This window comes from Zonotrichia albicollis, chromosome 25 (assembly GCF_047830755.1).
Source record: "Zonotrichia albicollis isolate bZonAlb1 chromosome 25, bZonAlb1.hap1, whole genome shotgun sequence".
NCBI classification, from domain to species: domain Eukaryota; kingdom Metazoa; phylum Chordata; class Aves; order Passeriformes; family Passerellidae; genus Zonotrichia; species Zonotrichia albicollis.
In genome coordinates this window covers 8,162,353-8,190,245 of record NC_133843.1, presented here as the reverse complement: position 1 = coordinate 8,190,245, position 27,893 = coordinate 8,162,353, and the positions used below count along the sequence as shown (strand labels likewise).

At 44.2% G+C, this 27,893-nt stretch overlaps 1 protein-coding gene across 3 annotated transcripts; it reads left to right on the top strand.

Moving 5' to 3' along the window:
- Positions 1–31: 31 nt before the first annotated feature.
- Positions 32–27,893, top strand: CDC42 (cell division cycle 42). Of its 3 annotated transcripts, XM_074558453.1 has the most exons (8): positions 172–187; positions 6,530–6,642; positions 7,056–7,165; positions 12,895–13,035; positions 17,499–17,571; positions 20,438–20,547; positions 20,643–20,840; positions 25,016–25,866. In XM_074558453.1, exons 4-8 carry the CDS (start codon positions 12,931–12,933, stop codon positions 25,103–25,105), a joined length of 576 nt encoding a protein of 191 aa, XP_074414554.1. In that variant the 5' UTR covers positions 172–187; positions 6,530–6,642; positions 7,056–7,165; positions 12,895–12,930; the 3' UTR covers positions 25,106–25,866. The 3 variants fall into 3 exon arrangements, with proteins under 3 accessions (XP_074414553.1, XP_074414552.1, XP_074414554.1); XM_074558452.1 differs by lacking the exons at positions 6,530–6,642; positions 7,056–7,165; positions 25,016–25,866 and adding an exon at positions 26,488–27,893 and having other exon boundaries at positions 32–187; XM_074558451.1 differs by lacking the exons at positions 6,530–6,642; positions 7,056–7,165 and having other exon boundaries at positions 32–187.

Below are 27,893 nucleotides of genomic sequence, written 5' to 3'. Positions count from 1 at the left end.
CCGTGCCCGCGCGCGCCCCCTGCCGGTGCGTGCACCGCCCTGCGAGCGGAGGCGCGTGGCCGGCAGGGGGCGCTGTAGCTGGCACGCCCCTCGCCAGCACGCTGCGCGGTGACGTCAATCGGCTGCCCCTGTGCCTTCGCCGAGGAGACCCCGCAGTGAGCTGCCAACGCCCGGCGGAGCGTCCGAGGTGAGAGTGGGGGGGGGGGAGGGGGGCGGAGACGGGACCGGGACCCCCGGGCGAGCACGGGGACCCCCGGCACCACCGACTGGTCCTGATCTCCGCGCAGCACCCACCAGCGCAGCCCTGGCCTTCACCTCGGTCGGAGCGCCCGCTGTGCGGGAGCCGCCCTGCCGGGCCCGCTGTGTGTGTGGAACCTCCCCGGCAGCCGCCTGCGGGGGGGAAGGGCGGCCTCGTCCCAGCGGGTCTCGGTGGCTGCTGGAGGGCGCTTGCCTTTGTGGGCCTGGTCTGTTGAGACGGTGGGCATGGCCGCCGCTTCTGCTGCTGCCCCCCCCCCTCCTGGCGGCGGACGGACTGGACCCTCGGAGCAGCGCAGGAAGCGTTTCCGCGGCCATGGCGGGGCCCGCCCGTACTCCCTTGGCCCTGCCCGTCCCAGCCCCGCCCTGCCCGTCCCGGCTTCAGCCGCGGCCCTCCGCGCTTGGTGCAGCCCGGCTACGCCCGGGGCTGTGGGAGAAGCCCCAGGGGGCTGCGGGTTGAGCGAGGTGTGCCGTCCCGCAGGAGCCCTGAACCGCAGCAGGGTGCGGGCATGGTGAGGGATTGAGCTCCAGCTACGTGCCCTGCACAGACAGCGCTCAGTCGAGAAGTCGCAGACTCTTCTGGGCATCTGCCTCACGAGCTCCAGTGCTCCAGTGCTGTGGGTTACCCAGAGCCGTCCCACAGCTCTCGTTACAGCGTGATGCCCCTGGCTGTAGCTAGGGCAGCAGCTAACACTGCTTCGAGGGTTCGTGTTGTCATGTGTTCTTCATTCTCCTTGGGAATCTCATAAAATGTATGTACTGCAGCAACATAACGCTTGCCTGTGTTTTAAAGGTCTGTTTTAATGATCTAGACTTCAGTTGTGTATTTGTAAGTAGATAGAACTTGCCGCTGGTGACAGCAGTAGGAGACAGTCACAGGGCCAGTCACAAGTAGCTGTGAACACAGCAGCCAGCATTGGAAACCTGTGCTTAACAAAGAACATTCTCATGCTCAGGATTCCTGGTGTCCTTTCTGTGTGGATGCTGTGGCTGGGGCAGCCAGAGATCCCATCTTGACAGCAGCATGAGGAAGAAAAGCTCTGGCGAAGAGGCCATGTTAGATGGCAACTGGGCGATCAGAAGTGGATTGCTTGGTCTGGCCATCTGTGATTGTCTTTGTCTCGTATTCACCTGTGCTTCTCTCCCAGGAAGGAAGTTTGGGTTGCTCAAAGTATTGAGTTGCACTGCCCCAAACACTTTCTTTTTTTTTAGAAGGGGGCATTTAAAACCTGGATCAAGCTCTTTGTATTGCTGATTGGGATAACTCAGTAAAGCATTACAGCTTCTCTTTTTCAGTAAGCAAATTATATTCAGCTGGTTGTATGTGGGGAAGCTGTTGTAAACTTCCCTTCTGTTGTAAACTTCTGCTTTGTAAAGTCTTGTTAATGTAAGGTTCTGAGGAAGATAGTATAGGCAAGTGTGTTTTTGAGTCAGGTCTTAGACATGCATGTAAGTTTTGAATGAGTATATTGCTGACTGTAAAATGATTTGGTGTTTAAACAGTTCTCATTTATGCTTCAGTAACAAAAAAAGTCTTGGCAAGGAATAAAAAATTACTGTGGTGCAAGATAAAACATGTTTTCACTTCGGTAACATATCCTAGGCAGAAATTTTAATCACTAGATTTGCATACTTTGAACTTGGTTATTCATGACCTGCAACTGATGCTCTGAATTCATTAAGTGCTCTGCTTTAGAATTGTTTGTTTGCCCAAAACTGATGGTCAGGCTGGGGAGTTCGTGATGTTTTTACTGTTTAAATAGAAAAGCTCTGGAAGCTCTAGAGCGTGAAGTACCTAAAAGGAAAATTGTCGGAAACTGTTGTTCTGCTAAAAACCAGCAGTAAACAGAAATGGAGCCCCTGTGAAACTCCCAGGGATTTCTCTCATAAGTGTGCAGTGGGCTTTCCTTGCTCTAAACCGTGTGTGTGGCTGATGGAAGGTGTAGCATGAAGCTGGCCACTAATCTTGATGTAAAGTTTGACTTTTTGGTTAAAATGGTGCTGTAGTACTAAAATAATTTTCCATGTCTTATGAGCATAGATAGCTGGACCTTACAATTAAAACCTTTTCAGTCACTCTCTTGTTACCATGGAGGGGTTGGTGTAGCTGGGTTCCAGCTCTGCTGTTAGCTCCGGAAGACTTGGACAATAAACAAACTTTTTTATTATAACATATATTTATATTATATATATATAATATAAATAACAGCACTACAGCTGGAGTTTATGTAAGATGTTACAGGTGAGGTGTGTGTAATCTGCTTGATGCTGTGAGGCTCTCAGCTTTGAAAGTTGTCTGTGGGCTTGTGTGTGCTCATTCCTCTGCCTGCTCTTTGTGGTCAGCCGAGCTCTCCTGCTGGCCTTTGACACCATCATGAATTTATGATACTAGTTTCTGGAACAAGAGACAGGAGGAATTGTAGGGGGTGTAGTTATCTTTGTCCTTTAGGAAAATATTCTTTGCTAAGAAAAGAATGACATCTTTTTAATTTCAGAAAATAAAAGTTCTGTCAAATCAAATGGAAGTAAAATTGGTTTCTGGTGCTTCAGGTAGCAAGAAGCCCTCTTTAACCACTTAGTCTTCTTCCTTGGCTCCTTTCACTCCCTTACATTAAATGTAGGTGAAAGCACCCTTGTTAATATATGACAAATAAAGCAACTTATTGACCAGATAAGCTTTTATGCAAAATTTTCAAAGAAATTCTAAGTATCTTTGCATTTCTGCAGCCTGTCACCATTTAATTATCTGGCTTCCTCCAGACCCTACACTTTACACTTTATTGTGGTTGTACACTATACAAACTAAGTGTATATCCATCAGGAAGGACTGCCACTAGGAGTGGTAGGTAAAGAAATCCCTTTCTCCAGAGTTTCTGCAAGGGTTGAAGCCTGGTACAAAAGCTCTCCCTCCCTGAGGATGTTGGGCCACCCCAGCACAGTGGTCAGCTGCCTCTTGCAGCCCACGGTGTGTATGTCAGTACTTGAGGTGAGTGACAGGAATGGCATTGAGGCAGGTAATTTCCATCTTCTTGTGGGGGATCCTTTAGGTTGCTTTTGAGTGGATGAACTGGGTTTGGTTACCTGGCCCTGGGTGTGGAAAAAACTGCAAACAGTGAGAACAAGAAGCAGAGTTTGTATAATTAATCTTTGTAATCTCCCCTTGGAGTTTCAGAGAATGACTCTGACCTAAAGAGTTGTAAAACTTCAAAATACTAATTGACCTGTTTTCAGTAAGCAGCTGTTCTTTCCTTGAAAATGTTGATTTTTCTTCCAAACAAGTGATATTTTATAAAGAGAAAACAAAGAATTTGTTTTGAAAAGCTTTTAAAAGCTGTTATTATGTTTTAAGCTCTTGTGCTGCCAGTTCACCCCATTACTTTAGAGTGTCATGGCATAATTCCTACCAGGAGAGTTGGTCCATGCACCATTTTCTTGTTTCATGAAAAAATACAGAAGCTTTTTTAGTAAAGTAACATGGGGGTTTCCTTGGGGCCTTTGTCTGGTGAGATATTACCTGTCTCCTGTAGGTGCTTCCAGCTACATTTTTGCCAAGTTGTCCATGCCTGTGATGAGATTGCATGGGAAGACACATCCGCCTGTGTTTTCCAGCATAGACCAAACTCTGGCAGGTGAAGGTTTTCACCAAGCTGAGGGGGTGTTAGAGCAAGCCTTAGGCTGCTGTGGGCTGGGACCAGTAGAGACCCTGGGGGAGCTGCAGAGGATTGCTGTGGCGTGTGTTGCTAGACTCACAGCAGTAGCTGAGACTGCCAGAACTGTCTTGCTTTGGAGCAAGCTGGTTTGAATTGCTCAGCTCGTCTCAAGTTGAAGGATACTGTGCTGTGTTTCTGGCCAATGATGAGTGTTCTGTTTGGGGAAATAATGACAAAAATGCTCCTGCAGCTTTGCATGCAAGTCAGGAAGGCCTCTGCCACTTGATGAGCTGGATGACTGTGTGCACCAGAGAGCAGCTGGGGAACAGCTGAATGCTGAGGGGCTTGTGTGGGGCCTGGATCTGACTGCATCAGTGTGTTGGAGCAGTTACCTTGTGTTCAGTGGTACTTGGGGGTTTAGTGCATGTGCGGTGTTGCTGAGTCTCCCATGTCCTGGAATGCTGTTACTTTGAGCCGCTTGTGCATCTGGCGATAGCTGAATAAGTGCCAGTTGCCCAGCAGGTCCTGAGGACAGGGCTGCTGGGGCTCATCTTGGGCTCGGTGAAGTGGGGTGGTTCCAGCTGCTCTGGTTCCTTCTGTTGGTTAGGTGAATGCAGGGCAGCTCCCCTGCTGCTGTCATGGTGTTGGTGAGCCTTCCAGCTACTTTATTTAAACAGCAATCCAGGATAGCTCAGTATCTGGATAAAGTTGCTTTTGCAGTGTTTTTTAACCAGGCTTTATCTTTGGAGTCTTCAGACAGCATGTTGGTCCACAGCCTGAGCTATTCTCCCTGAACACAGTGTGTCTTCCCGGGAACTTTCTTTCTGTTTGTGTGCATGGAGGACCTGCAGCTGTCCTGTTCCCTGAGCAAAACAGGGGTAAGCAGGATCTGCTGCAGTGTGCAAGACAGGGTGCTTCTCATGAAGGAAAACATGCCTCAAAATACAGGAACTTCTCCCAATATCTTTTCCAACTCTGTTGAATGTAGCTGGCCACGGGAAAGTGGGGAGAACCATCAGGGCCATGTGGGCCTTGGTTGGATGCTGTGTTCAAATAAGAGTGTAGGTGCAGCTTGTACTTTTAAATATTATCAGTATGCAACAAAGTTAGTGAAAATAGGGGTTTTTAAGTGGTAATAAAATATTGAACGGGATTTTGTTGCATGGTTGAGGAATACAGCCTCCTTTAGAGTGTGAAAGTGAAGAGTAGTAAGATAAGATTAAAATGCCTTTGGCAGAAAAGGACTTAATGTAACCCCACACACATCCCAGTGCTTAATCTGGGGCAGGTTTTTCCAGTGGTGATGCTACTTTTGACAGCGTAACCTTAACCTGAGTGATAATGGGAAAGTTGTCACTTTGTGATAATGGGAAAGTTGTCACTTTTTTCCTGTGGAGTTTATGTTCAGTTGAAGGTGGTTGCTTGGAGCCTTGAAGTGGGATAGTGGGCAGAACCTGTGGCTAAGGAGGTGCAGGCACAGCTGTGCTGCAGTGTAACTGATATGGCAGCAGAGCCTGCTGAGTCACACTATCTAGCTGGTCAGCTTTCTGGTTTTGAATTTAGGGCTAAAATGGGATGACATGTTTTTCTTCTTCTTTTTTATGCAGTTGCAAAACTTGGAATGTGTGTTATAGTGCTGCTGGTAGTTTGGGCTCAGGCTGTTCAAATTCCCCTGCCCAACTGTCTTCACTTCCTGTTTTGTGTGCATGTACCAGGCGGTTGTGAGGAGTCTTTAGGAAGATGTGCAAAGTAGCTCTCAAATATTGCAGAATTAGAGAGAGAAAATTGCATTAAGTATAGAAAATATCAGTTGACCTCAAACAGTGAGGTCCCTTCCAACTCAGCATATTCTGTTCTATTCTATGATAGCTCTATGATAGTTGCCTTTTTGAGAAGAGATCTCTTACTGCTTCTTTGGCAATTCATGGTACTTTGTCCAGAAAGGGGACTTCAAACCTGCAGAGGTGCTGGGGTATACAGACTCTGTTGAGTCCATTAATCTGCAGATTAAGGGATGCTCGAGGACCTCAGACACATGCTTTATCTTCCAAAAGGGATTCCTGTGATGATAGCAAACTTTGTGGGTTTCAAGAGCAACAGGAACCTGTGAGATAAACCAGGGCTGTCATGGTATTGATCCAGCTCTGTTGGTGATGGTGATCCTGTGGCTCTTCCCACTGCGTGTTTTTGTGTGCCTGCCCACAAATTTCTCATGCTGACATCCAACAGCAGGTTGAGACTGTTGATGTGAGCAGGCATGTAGATGGAGCCATGCACTATGCTCTGCTGCTGTTGTTCTCTTCAACTTCAGATAAAAACCCACCCACTGCAAATCCAGGTCTTTACCTGAATTCTTGTGTTTATCTTGACAAAGCTTCTAGTGCAACTGAACTTTTGTGCCTCTGTCTTGTAATTAGACACACTTACAAGGTAAACAGCAACACTGGTTTTTGGAGACAGAATTTGTACTCTGCAGGGAGAACTGGTAGTATTTAAAAGATTGTGTCTGATCTGTTAGTGATAGTTAATCCCAAAACAGTGCTTAAAGCAGGATAGCCTTTTCAAGATCCTGAAGTAATGGAGTACAAGATTGTGTCTCAAGTCCGTCCCTTGTGCTTTTGCAGGTTTTAGCTTGGATTTCACGATTCCCTTGTTCTAGAGGAGTGGAACTCCAGTTCTGTGCTGGTTTGTAGTTCAACAGCTGCCTTAAGCCTCACCTAAGAAACTAAAGACCCAGGTGATAAGCTTGACTTGGAACCTCTGGTAACAAGTGTGTTTGTGTATAGAGATTAAGTGTCTGCAGCAGCCTAAGCTCTGGGCAGGATGGGCAGTTGAGCTTGGGCACCAGGTAGTTTAGAACCTAATATATTCCTTTATATGTCATTTTACTAGCATTTACCACTTTACTAGCGTAGAAGTGGCAGATGTGTTTAGTTCTGGGGCGAGATCTTCATGAAGATGATTCCTAGCAAGCTGGAAGGGGTGGGCTTTGGGTTGGAGGATTTTCATTGTGTCTTTAGATAGGTTGCTGCACACGTGCAGAGGAGAATTCTGGCCATAGTGATACTACTCTTAAAACCAGTTTTGCTTTCTGTGCCAGTTTGTCCTTCTATAGTTAACTCCGGCTTCTGTTTGTGTTTTACATCACAGGTTTGTGACTGTACCAAGAGGTCCAAGGTCTTCTCCCTGTGTGGTTGGCAGCTGAGCTCATGTGGTCCCTTCGTTAATGGCTTGGGATCTCTGCAGGGAAACAGTGTGTTGTATGTGGTAACCTTTGCATGTAGTGTTTGTAATATAGGCATAGAGTGCCTCTTCCATGTAATGCTGGCAGGTATCTCTGGTGAGGCAAATCAGGTTGCTGGGATTGTAGCAGCCAAGTACCTCTCCTTGGTGCCCCTGTGACTGCAGAGATTTGTCACTTTGAAAAGCAAAAGTGTTTGTAGTAGGTCTAGAGGAGGTGGCTGAGGGTAAGGACCTTGAAATGGATTAGATTAATTTGGGAAGAAATTATCAAGTACAAAGAAGGACTTTGTTTAGAACTGTGTGGTTTTACAGGATATGAAATGAAACTACCATGGAAGGGCAAAAGTAGTTACCTGAAATAATGAATAAAATCCTGTGAATATTGTTCCTGTCATTGTGGACTCCTTGAGTGCATTGAGTTGGATGAATAAACTGTTAACTGTAAAATGATATTGGATGGGGGAAAAAAAATCTTAGTTTTCAGAAATGGCTGCTTGTTTTCTTTGAATGAGGAGCAGGTGCTCAAACAGGATCTGGAAGCTGTGATTGACTGGTTAAGGTTCAACTCTTATGCTAATGGTGTATCCCAGAGAGCACCACAAATTGGTTCTTAGTTGGCAGTAGCTTGCAGTGAGCCAAGGTAGCCAGTCCTAGTGATGAAATGGCAGCAGTTTCAGTCCTGCCTCATAGAGGAAGTGGTGGTGCTGCCCAGGCAGGAAGTGAGTTCAGGACGCACAGACAGATCTGACAGCACAGTTTCCTTTAGCTGGGAGAATGTGCATATTTTAACCTGAGAACAAACTTCAGTAGCTTAAAAGTTAGAGAAATTTTTACACGCATGAAGGCTTGTGATTTCTTTTTCAGATTACATGGGAAGCAAGAGTGAAGGTGAGATCGTGGGAATTCTTAGTAGGGAACACTGATTGTGTACAAAACTGCACAAAATTTCACTTAATTCTCCAGTTAATAGTGCACATAGGTGCTGGAACAGATTGGAGCTACTCTTTAAGTTACAGAAAGTTTGTGAAAGCCAAGTGCTCCCATAGTACCGCCATGTTTCACATGCTTGCCTTTAGGATGGGAAAGTCCGACTTGCACAGGAGATGCAAGTGTGTTTGGGATGGTATGGCTAGTGCTTAGTCAGTGGCAACCTGCCTTAGGTACCGTGGATTTCTTCAGCCTCTTGTGATTGGTTATTGTCTTGGTGCTTGAAGGCCTGTGTGACCGAAGTGCGTCCCTCCTGAATTTCCTTTGCTCCAGGAAGGATTACCGAGCTCCAGAATGTTCCCCTGGACGCTTCTGTTCCTTGCTTGTTGTATTGCTCACATCTCTGGTAACACTTCTGGAATTAATCCTAAATGCAGATCAGTTGTCTTCCACAAAAGTGTAATTGAGCTTTAAAGCAAAATTCTGTAAAACGTGTCTATGAATTTGACAGAGTTCACATGGCTGTGTAATCCACTGTTTCCAGATGCCAGGTCCCAGTTCTCTAGGACAGTGTTGAGTTCTCTGAAATCCTGCTGTTGTGGTCACATGCTAAGCAGGTTAAAATCCAGCAAATACTGCAAGTGTCATTAGTTAACATGTACTTTACTGAATTGCTGAAGGTTTTGATTACACTACAGAGAGACTTGAGGGATCAAATCAGTGCAATGCTCTGGTTTTTTTTTTTATATTTTTTATGTTTTTAAGAAGTCTTCAGCGCTCCTTGAACAGAACTAAGTCATATTGACCTGCATTGCATTCCTGGTCTTTATCAGCTCTTCTGTCTGGGCTTGACCAGATGGCACACAATTACATGGCTCAAAATCCACTCACTGCCCTCAGGCTGGGATAACTTCAGTGCTTTCCAGTCTCTTTCACTTCTTTCAGATATTTAAAACTGCTTGGAGTGCTCTCTCTGCTGGGTGTTGTACATACAGACTGTGGTGACTTCTGGGGGGCAACAAGCCCAAAGCCTCTGTAATTTCTTTGTTTCTATTGCCCTTGTCGTTGCACTCTGGGGATGAGTTATTCTGTGGTTAATCTTAAATTGGATTAAATTACTTTTATACCACAAGTCAATGATGTATGTATCCTTAAAGCTATTCCTATGGAAGAGGAGGTCCCAGGATTGTGAATCTAAGCTCCTTAGAAATGAGCTTGTTTTCAGCTGTGGACTTCTTACAAGTGCAAAACATTAGCTCATCCAGCTACTTTGCCACTGCTAAGATTTTGGAGGCCTGTGCTGAACACTCCAAATCTATTTAAAACTTACACCATTTTATTTCAGTATTTAAGCATCAAGTTATGCATCCATTTAAAAAATGTAGGGGATCTCTTTACCTAAGGGATGTGCCCAAATTTTTGTTTCTTTTAATGTGTAATTTTGAAGTGTCTTATTGTGGTGGGGGCAACCAGAATTGAACAACTTGTGTGAGAGCAGTGGTACTTGCTTGTTTCATAGAGAATTTCCAATGATCCAGTTCAATTGTTTTCATGGTAAATGCTATTAGTTTTGTGTTTTAGAAAGGAGGAAAAAACAAAAAAAGAAAGAAAACAGCCCTGCCTGGGCTTTTCCAGACCCCTGTTGTGCCATTCAAATTCTACTTTAGGCTCCAGAGCAAGGTTTTGGGTTATAAGGATCAGGTCACCTGGTAGAAAACAGTATGCGTGCTGCCTCACCCCGTGCAGTGGCTTGTGTGTTTGAGTCGTTGATCTGCACCACACCAGTGCTTTGCTTCAGGAGGGAATTGGAGGTGCAGAGAGAATGAATGAGCAGCGCTCCTGCAGATGCTTTTGGTTTGCAGTGCTGGTGTTTGTTCGAGAGAAACTGTGTGGGATAGGGCTGATAGCTCACTGCCGTAGTCGGAGCTGTGGTAGGCATGATATGAGATGCGTGCAGCTGGTGCTGTGTCAGCCCCAGACTCTGACCTGAGCCCTTGCCAGAGAACATCATCTTCTCTCCCAGTGTCAGTGTGGGGGGACTTGCCTGTGTCCAAGGACAGAGAAGCAGCAAAGGCTTGCAGCACACTCTGTGACCTGAGACGCTTTGTAGTACTGTGGCTTGCTTGATGCTCTCTGGAGTAATGAGCTGTAAAATGCTTTTTCTTTTTACAAAGGTGTATGTGAGGTTTTTTGGTAATACACAAAATCTGAGTTTATGGAGAGTCATGGATTGGTCTGTTGCAGTGAGCACAGGGAATGCTTCAGAGTCAGGATTTTACCTCTTGGGTGTTTTCTGGGCTCTGGACAGATGCTTTGAAGCAGATGTGTAACCCGCAAATTACAGGTAGAACAGGAAGGGAGGATTACAGCATGGAGGAGTTCTGGTCTGCCAAGGAGAGAGCTGCTTGGAAAGAGTGCTTCTCTAAAGGTTTGACTGTAAGTGCTGTTATGTGAGAGGAATGTTTCTCCTCTTGTGCCAGCCCTGGGTGAGCAAGGACAGCTGGAGCAGGGGTTCCAGGGACTGGCTGGGCAGTGGAACAAATTCGAGTGGAAATTGGAAAAACATGAGAAGTGGCTGGGAAACCCAGTCTGGAGATTTGTTTTGTACTTCATTTACTAACTCTGAGAGGAATTCTTGGAGGCAGCAGCTTACCTGCATTGAGCAGCGGCAGAGCTGAATGCTTTGGGCTTTGCCCAAACCGAAAGGTAGATGGTAGAATTGTATTGTCTATGTGAGCGGGGCATACTGCTGACTGTGTCTGGGGTTAGCTGGAATGCACTTGGGTTCATTTGCTCTGCCTGAGTTTTGGCATGTTTTCCTTTTGAAATCACCTTAGTGAGTGGCTCATCCCTTTGCACTTTTTCTCTGAGCATGAAAACTTTCTTAAACTCACAGCCTGAGCTGTGCTGCTCCACTGCCTGCTTTCTGTCTGGTTGGTTTTTTTTTTCCTCTGAAATGGGACTTTCTCTGGGGTCAATCAGTGCTGACAGCACGGCAAGGCAGAACTGTGGGAGCCCTTCACAACTGAGGCAATATTGAATAATAGTATTTGGGTGTAAACAGTTGAACTGGCCTGAACACAGAAGATGTCTTTTGAAATGTAAATAGTTGCTTTTTCCTTCTGAGTAAATATGTGCTTGCTTCAGGGCCAAATTGCAGAGCTTTTTGTTGTATTAATGAAGGGCCTGTTGATACGTCTGCACAGTGCATCCTTCTGGATGTCTGCTGGGAAACTGAGATCTGCATAAATCAATAGATTCTATTGATATTGAAATGGGGTACTGGTGGCAACACCTGATGCTTATGCACATAAGTTATTATCTCTGTGCTTGCTGAATGAAGAATTATAGGTGAGGATGGCAGTGTGAGTGCCTGGTGTACCAGGTGCTTGCTGATGGCCTGCCCTGAAAATCTTTGCTGCCATTTCCTAAAACTGCTTGTGGTTTTGTCCAGGTCTTGTGGGAATGGCTGTAGCTAGTATTCCCATACAAGTACTGTTCTTAGGAACTTTTGAGGATGTTTATTATGAAGGTAGCTGTCTTTCTTGAAATCTTATAGCAACCCTGTGGTATCTAAAGAAGAGCTGGGGGTGGTATGTTTCTTTTGAGTCCCGAGCAATTTCCTTTCCTTGCAGGCATGATGGTATGATACACAGTATCAAATCATGTTGGTGGCTGTGACTAAAGCCTCAAAAATTTGGATTTGCATATTTACATTACTGTAAGAAGTGAAATCTTCAGGAAGTGACTGAATGAATAGTTCAGAAGGGATTGATTCGTATTTTTTAATACAGTTACCCTGACTTGCGGTTGCCCAGACCTGAGAACCGTGGCAACATCCTTGCTTGCTAAAGCTTTGCTGTTCCTGTGATGGCAAATTTGCTGCTTGCAACACCTCCTGCTCCCCTCAGGACTTTACAGAGACTTTGCGGCAAGTCTTTGTTGCTGTAAATAAAAGTGTTTTGGATGATATTATGCTGACAGTCAGTGAGAGCTTTGCCACTAATTTCCTGGGGTCAGGATTTCACACATCTATGTGAAGGCATGGCCAGAGGCCTGGTACACCTCTAATTAAAGTAATACACAAATGAAAGACAGCTGTGCAACACTGGAGATAGCCAGCAAGTGTTTGGAGGAGATATTGCTGATGCATACTGGTTTAGTTCATGTACTAAAGTTTTTGCTGAGACTGTGTTGGAGTAACTGGGTGCATTTAGATTTTGTGATATCAGAAGTCCCCTTGGGATCTGAATGCCCTGCTGAGCTCTCAGTGTTGTAAACACTTCACAGTGGGCATAAAGGTATGTGTTAACTAGCAACTTTAATCAGAAAATTGTAAAATGATGCTTAGGTCTTAAAAAAGGCAGGGAGAGAAGAAAAGAATCATGTTTATTTCTGTCTGTACATGTTAATTTCTGTTCCACAAACACTGCTGGTGTGTCTTACGCTGAGCTGCTCTCCAGCGGACGCTCTCTGGAAGGCAGGTGTGTTCCTGTGCAGCTCTCAAGACCAGAGCTTACGCTTCCAGCTTCCAGTGCATGTGTGGCTAGATACTTCCTTGCATAAAAATTGAGTCTGGAAAAGCCAAAAGATGTTTTTGTCCATCTCTAGGTAACTAGGGAAAAATTCTTCTGCTTATGAATGTGAGCTGTTTTGTGGGTGTGGTGGAGGGAAGGGATCTACCAACTCATTTAGGAATGTCATGTTTTCACATCTCACATGTGCTGTAGTGGTTTGGGCTCATGTCAGAGGGGATATGCATGGCTATCTAGTGCATCTGGGAACCATCTAAATATATGTATCTTTTTTTTTCTTCTAGGTTCTCTTTGGATTGGTATTCTAGTAGATTTCAACAATGCAGACGATCAAGTGTGTAGTAGTGGGTGATGGTGCTGTTGGTAAAACCTGTCTCTTAATTTCTTATACAACAAATAAATTCCCATCGGAATACGTACCAACGGTAAGTGTGAGAATGGCTCAAACTCTTCTTTGGGCTTGCTGGGGTGGGGTAGCATGAATTCCTTTTCGAACTAACCTTGATGGCATGCATTCCCTAATATGTGTTCTTATAGCCTCTTGGAGACTGACTAATACAGCATGGAAGAGTGAGAATCAGTCTGACACCATGCTGTTACCTTCCATATCACCTGGTAGTGCTAGTCAGTTCACCTGTGTATGGTCAGTTCTTGCTACTTGACTGCTGTGCAGATTCTGTATTTTCTTTGTGGATGGACTCTGTGAGTGAGATAAGCAGTGTGAACAACTGCAGATCAGTGGAGAGTAAGCAGTAGGAACACCTGCTCTCCTGGTTGTGCTCTCACTTCCTGCTACATCTTTGTTTTTAGGGAAGGGAGTGTTTCATGTTGCTAGAATAGTCAGTGACAACAGTTAACATTTTCTGAGGCTCATTTTCTCACCCTCACTATGGAGGGTGATTTGTCAACTTCAGCTAAGTATGAGGAGCCTGTTTGGAAGCAGACACATTCTTTTGTACTTCCAAATGTATGCATAGTCCTTAACTATGTTGAAGTAACTGTTTGGAGTTTCACAGGCTCAGTTTTCTGAAATACTGAATCCCTTGACTTATCCAAAGTTCAAAGTGAGAGTGGTTTGACTGCCTGCGAGGCATGTGCACAGTCTTCCTGTTAGAAAAGTGCTTTTGTACTTGATATTGTGTACGCAAGATCGGTGTACTGCCACTGAGGTGGGCCAGTTTTTAGTGAGGTTGCTGGAAGACACTGGCAGCTGGATGTTGTAATCGTATTGTTGTTATAATATTGCTGGAGTCCGTACCTTCTGGGTGGTTTCCTCACATGCAGCTCTTCTCAGCAGTGCCCTTCCTTGTGGCTTCATCAGGGCTCTCAACCCACCCCCTTTTATCCTAGTAACCTTCACGAGCCACAGCTGGTGCCCAACTAAGGACTTCACACCTGTGGCTCATTTAGAATAACTAGAACTGGGGCAAGGCCACTTATACAGTACATAGATTTTACAGGGACTCCTACTATGCTACTCTAGCTGGATGCTCTTTTTACTAATTTTCTCTGTTATGGTCTGAAAAGGCCATCTTCTGTTAATATACAAGTTGAAGAGTTTATCTATGTGTCCCAAACAAATTTGGATGTGGAAATGCATCACAGAGAACACCTGCCAGTAAAAGCGTTTGTAATATTCTCTGTGTTACAAAGTAACTCACAAGACCAGGTAGCTCAGCCTGATAGCTCTTTTGGAATAGGACTTTACGAAAATGTCTTCTCTTTGTGGGAAAGAAGTTGCAGTAGACATCATCATGTCTCTTTGAGATACTGGCTTTATATGCTATCCAGAATTTTTCAACTTACCAGATACGAGGTTTGTCCTGGGTTGGACAGACTTCCACAAAATAAAAATGTTTGTCTTTAGTTGTAGATCAGGAGCTGAACATGAAAGGACTCCCAAACCTCCTGGTGTTCAGGGTAGAGACAGTGGTCACTAGTGGGAACTTGTGGATTGTGCTGTAGGCACAGAGACCCAGGATCAGCCTCTCTCATGGGCTCTGTTTTGGATTGGTAGAGAAGTGGCATTTGAAACTGTTTCACCATTAAGTTTTTCAGCGGTGTCAGATATCCTGATGTGATGCTTGTAGGGCAGCTACATTCTGTGCTGAACCTGTGAAAGGCTGCTTGTCCTATTTAAGCTGTTCTTTATAGTCAAGGCAAAATGAAATTGGTCAGTGAATTCAACAGTGAGCGTTTCTATACTTATCCCTTAAGGGAAGTGATAGAGCTGAAAAATGTTATAATCTTAAAATGTATGTTTTGAAAGCCGTCAAGTTGGTATCCTGTCCTGCACACAGTAGTACTACCTGTAAATCTCTGCTAGAAAGGAATGTGGAAAACATGCGAAAAAGTTAGTTGCCAGTGAATTGTGTTCAAGGTGTGCTAAGGCTTCTCTATAGTGCCTTTTAAATCTGCCTCATGTTTCCAAAATGTTATTTACCTCTGAACTTCATGGCTTGAGGAACTCACTGTTCTGGAGATATCAGAGGCCCATTCCTAATTCTGTGAACAGCCTAGAGGCATACTTCAGACTCTGGAAACTGGTACATCACCTCTGATATTCCAGCTAATGCTTCTAATAATGAATGGACAGAGAAATAGAACGGATACTTCAGTTCCTGTGCAGTGGCCTGGCTGCAGTATGGATGGGAGAGCACACCATTTCAGTTCTATAGATAGTTCTGTTCAGTTGGCACTGTGTTTTGCGATCCTTTCTCTTCATGGAGGATGTTTCCCAGTGGAAGATGTATTTCATGGTGGTACTGCACATAGTTTGTTACCTGTATGTTTTTGAATTTGTTGCCATTCTGAAAAATCAAGGCAGTGAAGGGCACGTCTTTGGAAAGGCACTGGCAATGTTTGGGTTGTGACAGCTCAAGTGAGAGCTCATGCCAGTTGCTGTAGTGGGCTGCCTGGCATTGGCAGGAACTGCTTTGGGCTCTGTTTTTTAGCCATTTTGGCACAACTGAGGATGAAATTGTCTGTGGATTGTACTATGAGACTATAGTTGCCTGGTTTCTGTGAAGGCCAGCCTCATAACCCTGGCCTTCTTAGGGCTCTACCCCAAACATTTCAATAGAAACTATACCTTAACACAAAAATTGAAATTAAAAAATCCCATTTTGCAGATAGGGAGCTTTAAAAACAAAAAACAAGATGAGAAAGGAGACATGCTAATCGCCCTGAAAGGGCAGCTGCAGGTGGCAGCTGAACAAAAATGGGGGGATATTGCTGTGGGATTGAGCTGCTGACCATCTTCTGACATGTGCAAGAGGAAATGCTCTGACCTTCATCACTTTGGCTCCTTGTTCTGTTCCTAGGAACAGAGGAGATCTCATCCTGATAAGTCTTTTGAGCTCTTGAAGCAGTACAGTCGTGGGATGTTGAATGTGCCCTGTGAAAATACTTTCAACCATCCCTCAACCTCAAGGTGTGATTTGGAGCTAGACCCTTTCTTGTGTGTTCAGTAAGGCAAACCCAGTGCAGTGTTTGATGGGTTGAGTTGCAGGTAGTGGGGACAAGTGGTGATGTCTCTTGCATGTGCTAATTCAAAACAGTGTGAGAAGTGGATTTCTGCTTCTGGATGATGTTCTGTTTTGAAAAGCTATAAAAAATAGGATAGTGTTGGATTTGTCTTTAACCAGGGCAGTCAGGTGGGAAGGAGACATTTGAACTCTGGGGAGTACAGCTTTGAAGTGCAGTCTCACTGCTCTTCAATTTTTGTTGTTTTTTTCTTTTTCCAAGGACCTAAGCTCTTACTGTATTAACAGCAGATGCATGTGACTACTTGTTTTCCACATCCCTCCCTGCTCACTTCCATGAAAAGCCTTTGAGGTGGCTGCTGACATCTTTCCTGTTGGGATTTACTTCAGCTGTGAGAGCTGCTCAGGCTGCAGTTCTGTGAGGAAGCAGAATTTCCTCATCATTCTTTGGAGATCCTGACTTGCCCCAAGTGACCATGCAGCACCTTGCAGGGGCAGGTGGTGGGTTTTTGGTTTTTTTTTTTTGCAGTGGGGAGGATCTTTTGCCATAGGTTGTTTCTGCAGTATTGTCTCTTGTGGTTCTGAAGATAACATCGTTATTGAAATGAAGGATGCTGACCTCAGACAGTGCTCTCCTGAGTGGATGGGTGGAGGAGTTGAGCTTTTGGGTAGGTTGTTATGCTCAGTTGTACTGTAAGTTACTTTGTGGGTGAAACACTAGCGGGTAGTGCTGGTTTTAATCTGTGCAACGTCCTGGAGGGCAGTACTATTGTACCAGGTGCTGTTGCAGAGGCAGTAGAGCTTGGTATCTGGAGCCAGACTCTCCTTTCAGATTGGATTTGACACAGATTGATTTTTTTACCAGATACTGCTTCCTTCAAAGGTGGAGGATAAATCTCTCTTGAAAGGATGGACTCTATAGAGTTCCCTAGATGCTCAGAAATTTGGACTTGAGAGGATTTAGGTGCTGTGAGATACAGCCCCATCACTCCGTGCCCTTGAATGGCAGGGCTGACTTTACCTGTTCTGTCCTTGTGAGGATGTGTTTACTGTGTCTGAGACTAAGGTTGAAGTTTGGAATTTCTGTGGCAGCGTGGGAAACCTCCTTGCAGTAACAGGCAAACACTGTTGTAGGTGTTTTGCTCAGTGGTTTTTACTGTGTGTTATTCAGTGGTGTGCCTTATATGCCTTTGCTTGACTATGTTGTGGAAACAGTTGGAGTATCACTATTACGTGTGGAATTGTTCTGTTAATAGTATTAGTGGTAATAGCACTGTAAGCCTGATGGTTCTCTTTTCTTCTAGAGGTGTCTCTTATTCAAATTAGATGTGCTCTGGCAAGGTGGGTAGGATGATGGTTTGAGAATCATGTCTCCTTGAAACATGTGTCTCTTTTCTTGCCAGGTTTTCGATAACTATGCTGTAACAGTGATGATTGGAGGAGAGCCTTACACCCTTGGCCTCTTTGATACTGCAGGTGAGAAACCAAGTGTTTGTGTCATGGTACTTGACCAAGATTTGCCTGAGGTGATGTTGAACATGAAGACATACAGTTGGGTTTTTTTGTTGAGATTTTCTTTTAATAGAAGGGGAAAATCTCTCTTGATTCTGGCAAGACAGAATGACTAATATTAGAACCTCTTAAATGTGTTGTGTGTCTCTGCATCCTTAATATGGATGAAGTCAGGGTGTGGATTTCATAAGCCCTCTCACTGCTTGCTTTTAAAAATTAAAAATCTCCTGGCCTCTTGTTTAAGCTGCATCTCAGTTTTAGGCTGGAGAAATGTGCAGTGATGAAACAGCTAAACATGGCTTTGCATGTATGAAAAGAAATGGTAGAAACTGGTTCAGCTGCTGGATACTCGTCCCTACCACCTAATAATACTGAAGTGATGTGGCAGCAGCTGGTATTGTAAATTCTTCTTCAAAAGAGCCCTTCTGGAGAGCTTAGTCCATAAGCATTCATGTAAAATTGCCTGATAAAATTTAATCTGTTTCCAGCTGTGTTCTTACATGCATCATTAATGTCTAATTTTATTAATGAAACAATCTTAGGTTTCCAGTTAAACACTATAGCTGTTAAAGGAACTTTCCTTTTTGGCCATCCGGTCACACTTCACCACCTGAGCTGGGACTGAAGCCTGTTCATAGTGGCAGCTCCAGTGACGCAGTGGCGCCTTGCTTGGTTCTCGGTGTGCACCACACTCCACAGTCAGACAAGGTCTCCTTCCTGCCTCAGCCCCAGATTTCCCATAGATGTCTCAGGCAGCCAGGGCCTTAAAATTTAATTGTGGTGCAAAACCAAAATAACAGCTTGAGCTAGTGCCTCTGGGAAGAGATACTGAACAAAGCTAACCCTGGGCTTTTATGTCCCTCACAGCATGTGTTTGAAAGTCTGGGAGCTTTCAGCTGAGTCCTTGGTTCCTGCTGTATCTCTGAATGTGCATCAGCTGGCTGTGCCACAGGTCCCTTCATTGTGCAGAGGGTCAATGCCAGCTCCTCTGGAGCTCCTGGACACCCAGAGCTTAACCTGCAGCTGGCACTGCATCTGTACCTTGAGCTGTCTGTACTGAATGTATTCTTCAGCATGGCTTCACTTAGCTCTCCATGTTCTCCTCCCAAATGTGATTTGTGTTCCCACTATTGTAAGCTCCCTAGTTCATGGATGAGGAGTTAGGTGGGGAAGAGAGACTCTTTCCTGACATATGTTGTGTGGTCTGCTGTAGGGATCTTAGTGGTCCTACAGCAGTTCCAGCATTGCGTGGTCCCTGTGTGGGTGATTGTGTTGGTCCTTCTCTGCCTGTTTTCCGGCTGAGGGTTCAGACCACTGAGAAGTGTTGTGTGTGTAGTTACGCACATTTTCTGTTATCAACATGAGCAGTGATCCAGCTAGTAATTTTGAGAAGTTACCAAATTGCTTTAATGCATGTAGGTGACTCTGTGCACTTGTGAATGTAAAGGCTTTCTTTCCTGAGCAGGACTGCTGAGGGGAAAGTATGTGTTCTTAATGGTTGCCTGCTTTTTCTAAGTACCAGCCAGCACAAGTGACAAAATTTAACAATGCACGAAGCCCCTATTGCTGGTTCTCAGATTAAAACCCAAGTCTTTGTTTTGAGCATGTACTTGGAAGGTAGACTTTTGGAGTAGTCTGTTAATTGCAACATGTTATTTTAGATTTAGATTAGATGCTAGGAAGAAATTCTTCCCTACGAGGATGATGAGGCCATGGCACAGGTTGCCCAGAGAAGCTGTGGCTGCCCCTGGATCCCTGGAAGTGTCCAGGGCCAGATTGACTGGGGCTTGGAGCAACCTGATCCCAGTGGAAGGTGTCCCTGCCCATGGCAGGTGGTTGGAATGAGACGAGCTTCAAGATTCTTTTCACCCCAAACCATGAGAATCTGATTCTGGTCAGTGCTCACTCCTCTCTGTCCAGCCAAGCACAGTAGACAGAATGAGATGTCTAAATTTCCATCTTCAAACTGTAGGTCTTGTCCATTGAGGTGTCCCAGCTGCTGTGTTGACTCCTTCAAGGTCTTGTAGGTCTTTGTCCTGTAGGATGAGTGAGACAGCATTAGTTGGAATCTGAGACATCTTAAACAAGTATCTTGGATTTTGTTGCCAGTAAGTGCAGCAGCTTCATTGCCAAATTGGGTTTCTAACAGTAGTGCCGCTGAATTATGCAGGAGGAGGTTTAAGAATGAAATTTGACAGGCTGGTGGATCAGTGCTAGTGATGCCTTGCAGAGACTCCATGCACATAGGGACTCAAAGGGAGGAGGCTGGCTTTTTCCAAAGCACAGCCCATGCTGGGACTTGGGTGAGGTTTTAGGGGAATACTGCTGGATGGCCTGGTTGCAGTCATGTGTACCAGCAACATTCTCCTCTTTATGCCTGGAGACACTTCAGTGAGTCACAGCATAAGTCGGAACAAAATGAATTTTTTCTCCCTTCTTGAGAGGAGGGGATTTTTTGCAGGGTAATGAAATTTGATGGCATAATACTTGTAATGAATGGTCACGTATAACTGGAGCGATATTCTGCAACTGTCCTTCATAACTGAAGAGAATGTTATGCAGTCCGAGGGTGTTTGATCTCAAAATGTACTGGAGGCTTCCCAGCTTTCCTGTGACTTTCAGCGGCTCACTGTTACATAGCAACTGAATGAATTCTGGATTTGAAACATAGATTTTTCAGATGTTTGAGTTCACTATGTGCTGGCTATTTGCTTCAGAGTTAGGATTAATCACAGTCATGTTATTGTGATGAAATGTGAATTCTGACTCCCTGTAAAGGGCAGGATTTTGTCGTCTGGGTCTAATACAGTGTTAATTTCCTCCTTTCTAGGTCAGGAAGATTACGATAGATTACGACCCCTCAGCTATCCACAGACAGATGTATTTCTGGTCTGTTTCTCAGTGGTCTCTCCTTCTTCATTTGAAAATGTGAAAGAAAAGGTTGGTTGAACTCTGCATGAAAATGGAGCTGCTGAAGTATGTCAGGAGTTATCTTAGGTAGTTAGTAACAAATGCTGTGTCTCTTCTGTCTTTAGTGGGTACCTGAAATTACTCACCACTGTCCAAAGACTCCTTTTCTGCTTGTTGGGACCCAGATTGATTTAAGAGATGATCCCTCAACAATTGAGAAACTTGCCAAGAACAAGCAGAAGCCCATAACTCCAGAGACTGCTGAAAAGCTGGCCCGGGACCTGAAGGCCGTAAAATACGTGGAATGCTCTGCACTTACGCAGGTAAGGGTTGGTCTTTGACCATTTGTGCTTCCTTTTATTCCATGCTTTTTTTCAGTTCCAGGGAAAAACAGCTCAGTGTGGATGTGAAGGGGTGTAAGCTCTGTTTCTGCTATTTACAGTGTAGCTTTCTCTTTGTCATGTTGTTCTAAGGCGCAGAGAGTTGGCAGTGGTACAAAGAAAATCAGCCTGTGTGGTTTAGGCCTAATGTGGGTGATGAAGGAGGATGTGCTTACTGTGTTTACTTCTGTGCTGGAGAAAAATAACCGTTGATAACTTAGAAGGTACATTATGGACAATAATTGGGTTGGAACACAGTGTGCACGTCACTGCTGAAACAAGCAGGCAAAGGAAAAAATGCCTCTCGATAAAGTCAATGCTGGTACTTTGAAGACTGGAAACCTTCATAGTTGATAGCTGCCTTCTCTTCCTGTGCAGCTGGTAGTCGGCTGTTTCCTGTGGCCTTCCTCCAGATAGAAGTTCTGTTAAAACAGAAAGTAACAGTTAAATAGTTCTTAAGACAGTTCTTACATCATGTTTATAACTTGTGAATGTGAATCAAATGCCAACTAAAGTAGCTGATTTGACAGCAAGAAACTCAATTATCTTTTCCCTTTCAGTTAGGAATACTAGAGTGGGAGCCATTTTCTGGCTAGCTGACTGTTGCCTTGACTTTGGATGCTCTGAGAACTTAATCCTAGGTTCTTACTCTTGCAGAATTGACTATAACACTTTGAACAGCTTCCTTAATGCTGGTCTGTAAAGAATTTTTTCATCTCTGATGTGCATGGAACCAGGGGTGCACAGTATCAAGCTCCTCACTCTTTCCAGTTATGTTGTTCATTCATCTCCTTGAGCACAAAGCTATTACCAAACTTCACAAATCCTGAAGTTCTACTTATCTTGCCCCTTTTTTCCAGATTGCATGTTTACTCTTCCATTTAAAATCCTCACGCTTTTTTTGTAACAAAGATTTGCCTGGGTGTCTCCTGTTACGGAACTTTGCTGGAGTTGTGCAGGACACTGACCCTGGAGGTGATGTGGTGAGGCATGCTACTGCTCATCCTGGGAATCCCTGATCAAAAGGTGGTCTTGGCCATGCTTCGAAACTGCCCGCAGGCAAGCTGAGGGCTGTTTATGCTTGAGCTGTAGTTTTTCTTGGGTCTGTTCAGCCCCAAAATACTGTTTTAGATGGTATCTGGCACAGCCTGAATGCTGCTGCTAACTAGGTTGTAGAACCTGCTAATTGGGTAAATACCTGCCAGGGCCTTTGTCCTGTATTGCTCTCTGATTCCCTTTCCTCTGTAGCTTTGGACTTGAGCTTGTATCTGCTCAAATTGCATGGTATCACTTAGAATTACTACAGCAAGAGCTGATATGACAAAAAATGTTGGTGTTTATCCATTCTTTCTATTTCCCGATAGACTAATCTGTATCTGTTACAGTGAACAACTTTATGCACTTGGAAGCTCAGCCTGAATTTTCTTCCAGAGCATTAGTGCTTGTATACCAAGTGATGATTTTAGTGGTCAGGAGTGACCTGGGAGGAGGATTCAGAAGCCTTCTCACCTGTACAACTAGTTGGTTTGCATCTGCTCCATTTTTCTCCCTTTGTTGTTGACTCACCAAACACTTTTTTCCTGGGTCTGTCATCAGTAGCTGGTGAACAGCATTGTAACTGATCTGCAAAGGGTTGTGTGGAGCTCCTGCAATGATCTCACTGGCAGCTTGCTGAACACAAAAGGCATCTTCCCTGGCCTGGAGGGTTATTTTCCTACCTGCAAGGTGATGCTGTAGTAGCTGATTTTAGCTGAAGTGAGACTCAACTGTGTATTCAGTCTCTCTTTGCCTTGGATGCTGTCTGTGTGGTTCACTTCAGCAGTGCAGGGTGTTTTTTTTCTTCCCAACTAATCTACAAATTACTTTGACACCACAGTAGCTAATACTCATAGAATCATGGAGCTGGCATTATTTGTTTTTGTACTATGTGAGTCATGAGAGGCTGAGTTTTGAGTTTTTTCTGTAAAGACAGAGTTTCTCCTCAAGTTTGGATAACTGCTCTATTGGAGAGCCAGTTCTATCCCCCTTTCCTCAGACTGTGGAATCCCTTTTTGTGATGAAGGCATTTTCAGTGTCTGTCTCCAGCCTTTCTTTACAAGATCACCCAGTGCTACTGTGACAAGTAGGTGAGGTTTTGCTGTTAGGAAAGGGTGACTGACAGATTGCAACTACAGTGATGGTTGCTTCTGTTACTCTTGAGTATGGATGTCTGCACTTTCTGAAGCCCAATCCTAGTACCTCACATCAGAGAGAATGCTGAATATGATTTCTTTTCCTCCTGATGGTGGGCTGCCAGTTTTGACACAGATATATAAAGTGCTTTAAGCTGTCCATAAACAGAGGAAGCCTGATCTCAGCCTGTTTCCAGTGTAACACAAAAGTCATGTTTTTAACAGGCCTGTGTATCTGTGGTATTGAACACAATTTCTTCCCTTCATGTTGTTACTCGTGGTCATCCAGGCTTTTAACCCTGGTCCATTTTCACAACAATTTTGTCCCAGTCATTTTTTTTATCCTCTTCCCTTTTTTGCTAGGTCCTTCAAAACAAATCCCAAATTCTGCACTGCTGAACAAATTTCTTGCAGGTGATACAAAAATAAGAGGAATCCCTGAATAGGAGAATTTAAGTAAAATTGTTTTCTTGACTCTTGCCCTGCCTGGGTTCTTAATCTGTTTAACATTACATAATTGATTTTATGCTGCAGCCTTATTCTCACAGAGAAATTAAATCTAATTACTATTTGGACTTCAGAGGCATTATTTATCGGAAGCTCTTTTGTGAGCATGAGTTGCAACTCACTCAAAGAAAAAGAAAAATTTCTGGGGAGGATGTACAGAATGTACATCATCGTTTCCTTAAACTATTGTTCTTTCAAGTATAATCTTGCATGTTATGTGATGGCCTTAAATGCTTCCAGATGGCACTGCCTTAGAGGTCTCCTATGTATGTGCTTTAGTAAAATAAGATTAAAGACCTTCTAAAAGGGATATATCCAGTATAACCTGTAAGGGAAAAACCAGTTACATTTGAATGATCTGAAAATAAATTAATTTTTGCACAGATTGCAGTTGTTTACAGGATGTAATTGAAGCTTTTCTGTTTGCTTTCAGCTATCATAAAGCAGTTCTCCTGAATCTTTGAAGGGTGCACTCATGACAGTAGATTTAGGCGAGTCCAGTTAGTCTAAACTGAGCCAGGTTTCACTTCTGGTGTGGTGTGTAACCTGGCAGACTTGGGTGGGAGTGGTAACGCCCTGCACTGTTCCTGTTGTGCTTAAAGCAAATGCAGCGCATACTTTGTGCTCCGGTGTGACCCCTGCAGAGTTCTGCAGCTCTGTGACTGCTTTTCTGGTGTTGGATCCCAATCGTTGCACTCATAAAGCTGTTCCTGTCTTTCTGTGGTTACACTTGCTTTGGCAACTAAACTGAATAACTGAAATGCACCATTTCCATGCTGGCTCCCAGTGTCAGAGTAGCACTGGTAAGGTATTGCATCACTTCTAAAGACTTGAGAGTTAGTGACTGCCAGTGATGATGGCTTACCAGGGTGGTCCTGCTTCCCTCCCAGAATGTGTGTTCCCAGCCATTTGGAGACCTTCAGTTATTCAGGGGCTGAATTCACAAAGCAGAGGAGTTGTTTGGAGCCTTTGCTCTGGACCTGGAGAGTTGGGAGCAATACTCTGTGCATCCGAGGTGTTCACTTATCCACAGTGGGTGTTGACAAAAGGTTTGACTGACCTTTTGGTTCTCCCTGCTGGGGCAAGCTGCTGTGTGCTTGATTTATTCCCCTGTAAACTCCCTCAGTGTAGTACAGCAGTGGAGCAGAAACTGTCACCATTTGTGTGGCCCCCTCCCCCATGTTCTTGCTGTGTTTGTGCCTCTGCCCTTCTGAGTGTTGATTTTGTCCGACGTGGCCTGTCACTTGTTCTGTCTCTGTCATTGACTTCTGGGTTATCTAAATGAGATTTTCTCCTGGGATCTACTTTGTTTTTTTGCAAAGTAAATCTGTTTACTGCCTCTGTGAATTCAGCCTGCTCCTGAATGCTCTTTGTATCTGCTTGTTTTTCTCTAATCCTCTAACCTGGCTGCTGTTTTTTCTCCTCCCCTCTGTCTTGTAGAGAGGTCTGAAGAATGTGTTTGATGAGGCTATCCTAGCTGCCCTCGAGCCTCCGGAAACTCAGCCCAAAAGGAAGTGCTGTATATTCTAAACTTTCTTCTTCCCCTCTTGCTGCTGCTTCCTCTGTCCCACTACTGTAGAAACCCGGTTAAAAATGAATCAGACCATCTTGATTGAAAGCTGTTGTGCCTGCTTGCCATCTTAGAGCGACCTCTGTATTAGCTCTTGGACTGAAAACAGTACTTGAGATCTTTAGTAAAACATTGTGACTGTGGAACATGAACTGGACTCGCTTAACTCCCTGCTGCTTGGGTTGCCAGGTGTGGCTAGCTTTATAATTCAGGCTGTTGGGGGAAAGGATTTGGTTACACTGTTATTTAAAGAACGACCAAAAAAATGAGAGATGTTTGATCTTCCTGAATCCAACTGGAAGAAACAATGGGTGTGTTTTCCATTTCTGCTTGTGACTCTTAACTGTATTTGCATGACAAAAGTACCTGAACTGGTGATCTGCAAATGATTATGTAAAGTGAAGGGTTTTCTGGTTCTCCTGTGTGCAGTGAGATGTTTGCTGTTGCTTTGGCTGTCTGTGCTTTAGTGGAGTATCTGTCAGTCCTTGGGGGGAAGGAGATATCAATGTACTTGCTACTGCTTTATGAACTGTTAAAATTATTGCTTTCATTAACATGGTAGAGCTCTTCATTTCAATAATAGATTCTTAAAGCCTGTTACTGTAAGATGTAAAGCTGCTGCTTACTATCGTGCTTCTGATTTTTATTGTTTTAAGGAAAAAACATCGATTGTAGCTTGTCTTTAAATTTTGAAATTAAAAATTGCAGTTGTTTGTATAAATGACTGATGAAACTTTATTCAAGTTGCATTTCCTGGCTCCAGTTTAATCCTCAACAGAGTGTATGATACCCCTCTGTACTCCTCCCAGCTTGACTTCTCTGTTACCATGGCAGCTTTCTGGGCTCTGCCGGGCTGCTTCTAACCCTGAGGTGTTTAGGGCTGGATACCCGACCAGAGCATGTACTGTACAAGGTTATAATTTCATACTTACCTTGTCTCTCCTCCACTGACACACGGGGGTGTGTTGTCACAGGTGTGCTCCAGGTTAAGTTCATCCGTCTGAATGCAACACTTTCTACTTTGTTATTAGCAGGTGAAATATAAGTAGCCAGTTAGTCATAAAAGTTGCCTTAAGGAAATTACTTTGGTGCACGTGTTTTGCTACTTGTGAAGCACACTGGTCCGTTCTCTGAGGATTAGTTTTCTTGTTCTGAAAATGAGACGCTCTGCTGAGAAAGTGCTGAGAGCAGTGGCACAGAGCTTCGCCGGGCAGGCAGGCTTTAGGGATGGCAAATCTCCATGTGTCCTTAGAGGGGTGTGGCTGCCACTTGGCTTTCTGGGATTTTGTATGTGTGAAAAATCAAAAATGAAACTGCCCCTTTCTCTCTTTGCCCCTTTCAGAAAGGCCTAAAGAATGTATTTGACGAAGCGATATTGGCTGCCCTGGAGCCCCCGGAGCCGAAGAAGACTCGCAGGTGTGTGCTGCTATGAACGTCCCTCCACAGCCCCTTCTGCAAAGCTGGTGTTTGATGTCATACTAAAAGCAATGTTAAAATCAAACTAAAGATAAAATTTTAAAATTTGTTTTTGCAATAATGACAAATTCCCTGCACTCCCATCTCCCCCACACGATACCTGTGTGAGATGAGAATGTTAGTGTTTATTCCCCCGTGCCCCCTCAATTCACTTAAACTAGTTAATTTTGAGTAATTATGTATTATCAGAAGACACTGATCATTACTAGTTTTTTTATTTTGTTTATTGTTTCTAATTTTTTTTTTTGTTTAACATCAAGGCATGCTCAATGACTTTTTCTATAACAGACTAATTTTAGGCTGTTTAACTGAAGTCTTGCCCCTTACGCTGGTGTGGCAAGACTTGGTTCTGGTTTCTAGACCTTGTAGGGCTGTTCTGCAGCCAGCCAGCAGCCTGGGTATGAGCAGACTTTAGTCAGGAAAGCAAAATGTCCCAAGCTGGTGCTCCTCTAAGAAGGATTGTAGAAAATACATCTTCTCTGAAGTTGCCTTGTATCTTTTTGCCCTGGCTCTTTAACTGTGCAGGTAATAAATTTATACCCCATCCTCTAAGTTATGAAGCCTTAGGAACAGGAGAATGATTTTCTCTGGATGCACCATCAGACTTGAGACTAACTTGCCGGTCTCTTCCTTAATCTTTGCCATCACATTCTTTTGGCTTGTGCTGAAGAAATAACTGCCCCATTGGAAGTACGCCTAGCTGGGTCAGTTGGCTTTTATTGAACCTACCTTCTGGCAATCCTTAATTATTAGAGAACTGCTTACAATGACCAGCATATACACGGCTGCTTGGACACCCTAAAGGAACCTGGGATGTGCTGCAATGGGTTTTGGAGCTGGCTCTGATGGTGCATCTCTTGCTGGATGGCTTGGCATCCTTCAGGGAGAGGTGGAAAGATAGACCTGTGTCAGTTGAAAAGAAGTGCAGGGAGAGGCTTCTGGTGTTTGGTGTGACACCATATTGGGACCAGTTGAGGGAACCCCTTTTTCTGCATTTTGCTCATGAGTAACCTTGAACCTGTAAGAGGGGCTCCAACCCCTGAGGATCATGTGCAGTGTCTCTACATAGACCATCTGGAGTATCATAAGGATTTTACCAAAAATATATTTTGGTTTGCAAATTCAAAAAATTTTAAAACTTAGGGAATCTTCTTTATCTTCCACAATTTAAATTTCTTGTAGACTCATTAGTGTTGAACCAATGCTTTTTCATGTCTAAGTTCTTTGTATATGCATTCTTTTCAGATGTATTAAAGTATCTTCACAAGCCTG

Excerpts from the sequence above, each read along its gene's own strand:
- CDC42 (XM_074558452.1), top strand. The coding sequence starts at position 12,931 with ATGCAGACGATCAAGTGTGTAGTAGTGGGTGATGGTGCTGTTGGTAAA. Across the intron at positions 20,548-20,642 it reads TTGAAAATGTGAAAGAAAAG|TGGGTACCTGAAATTACTCA; the intron begins GTTGGTTGAACT and ends TTCTGTCTTTAG. Across the intron at positions 20,841-26,487 it reads AATGCTCTGCACTTACGCAG|AAAGGCCTAAAGAATGTATT; the intron begins GTAAGGGTTGGT and ends TGCCCCTTTCAG.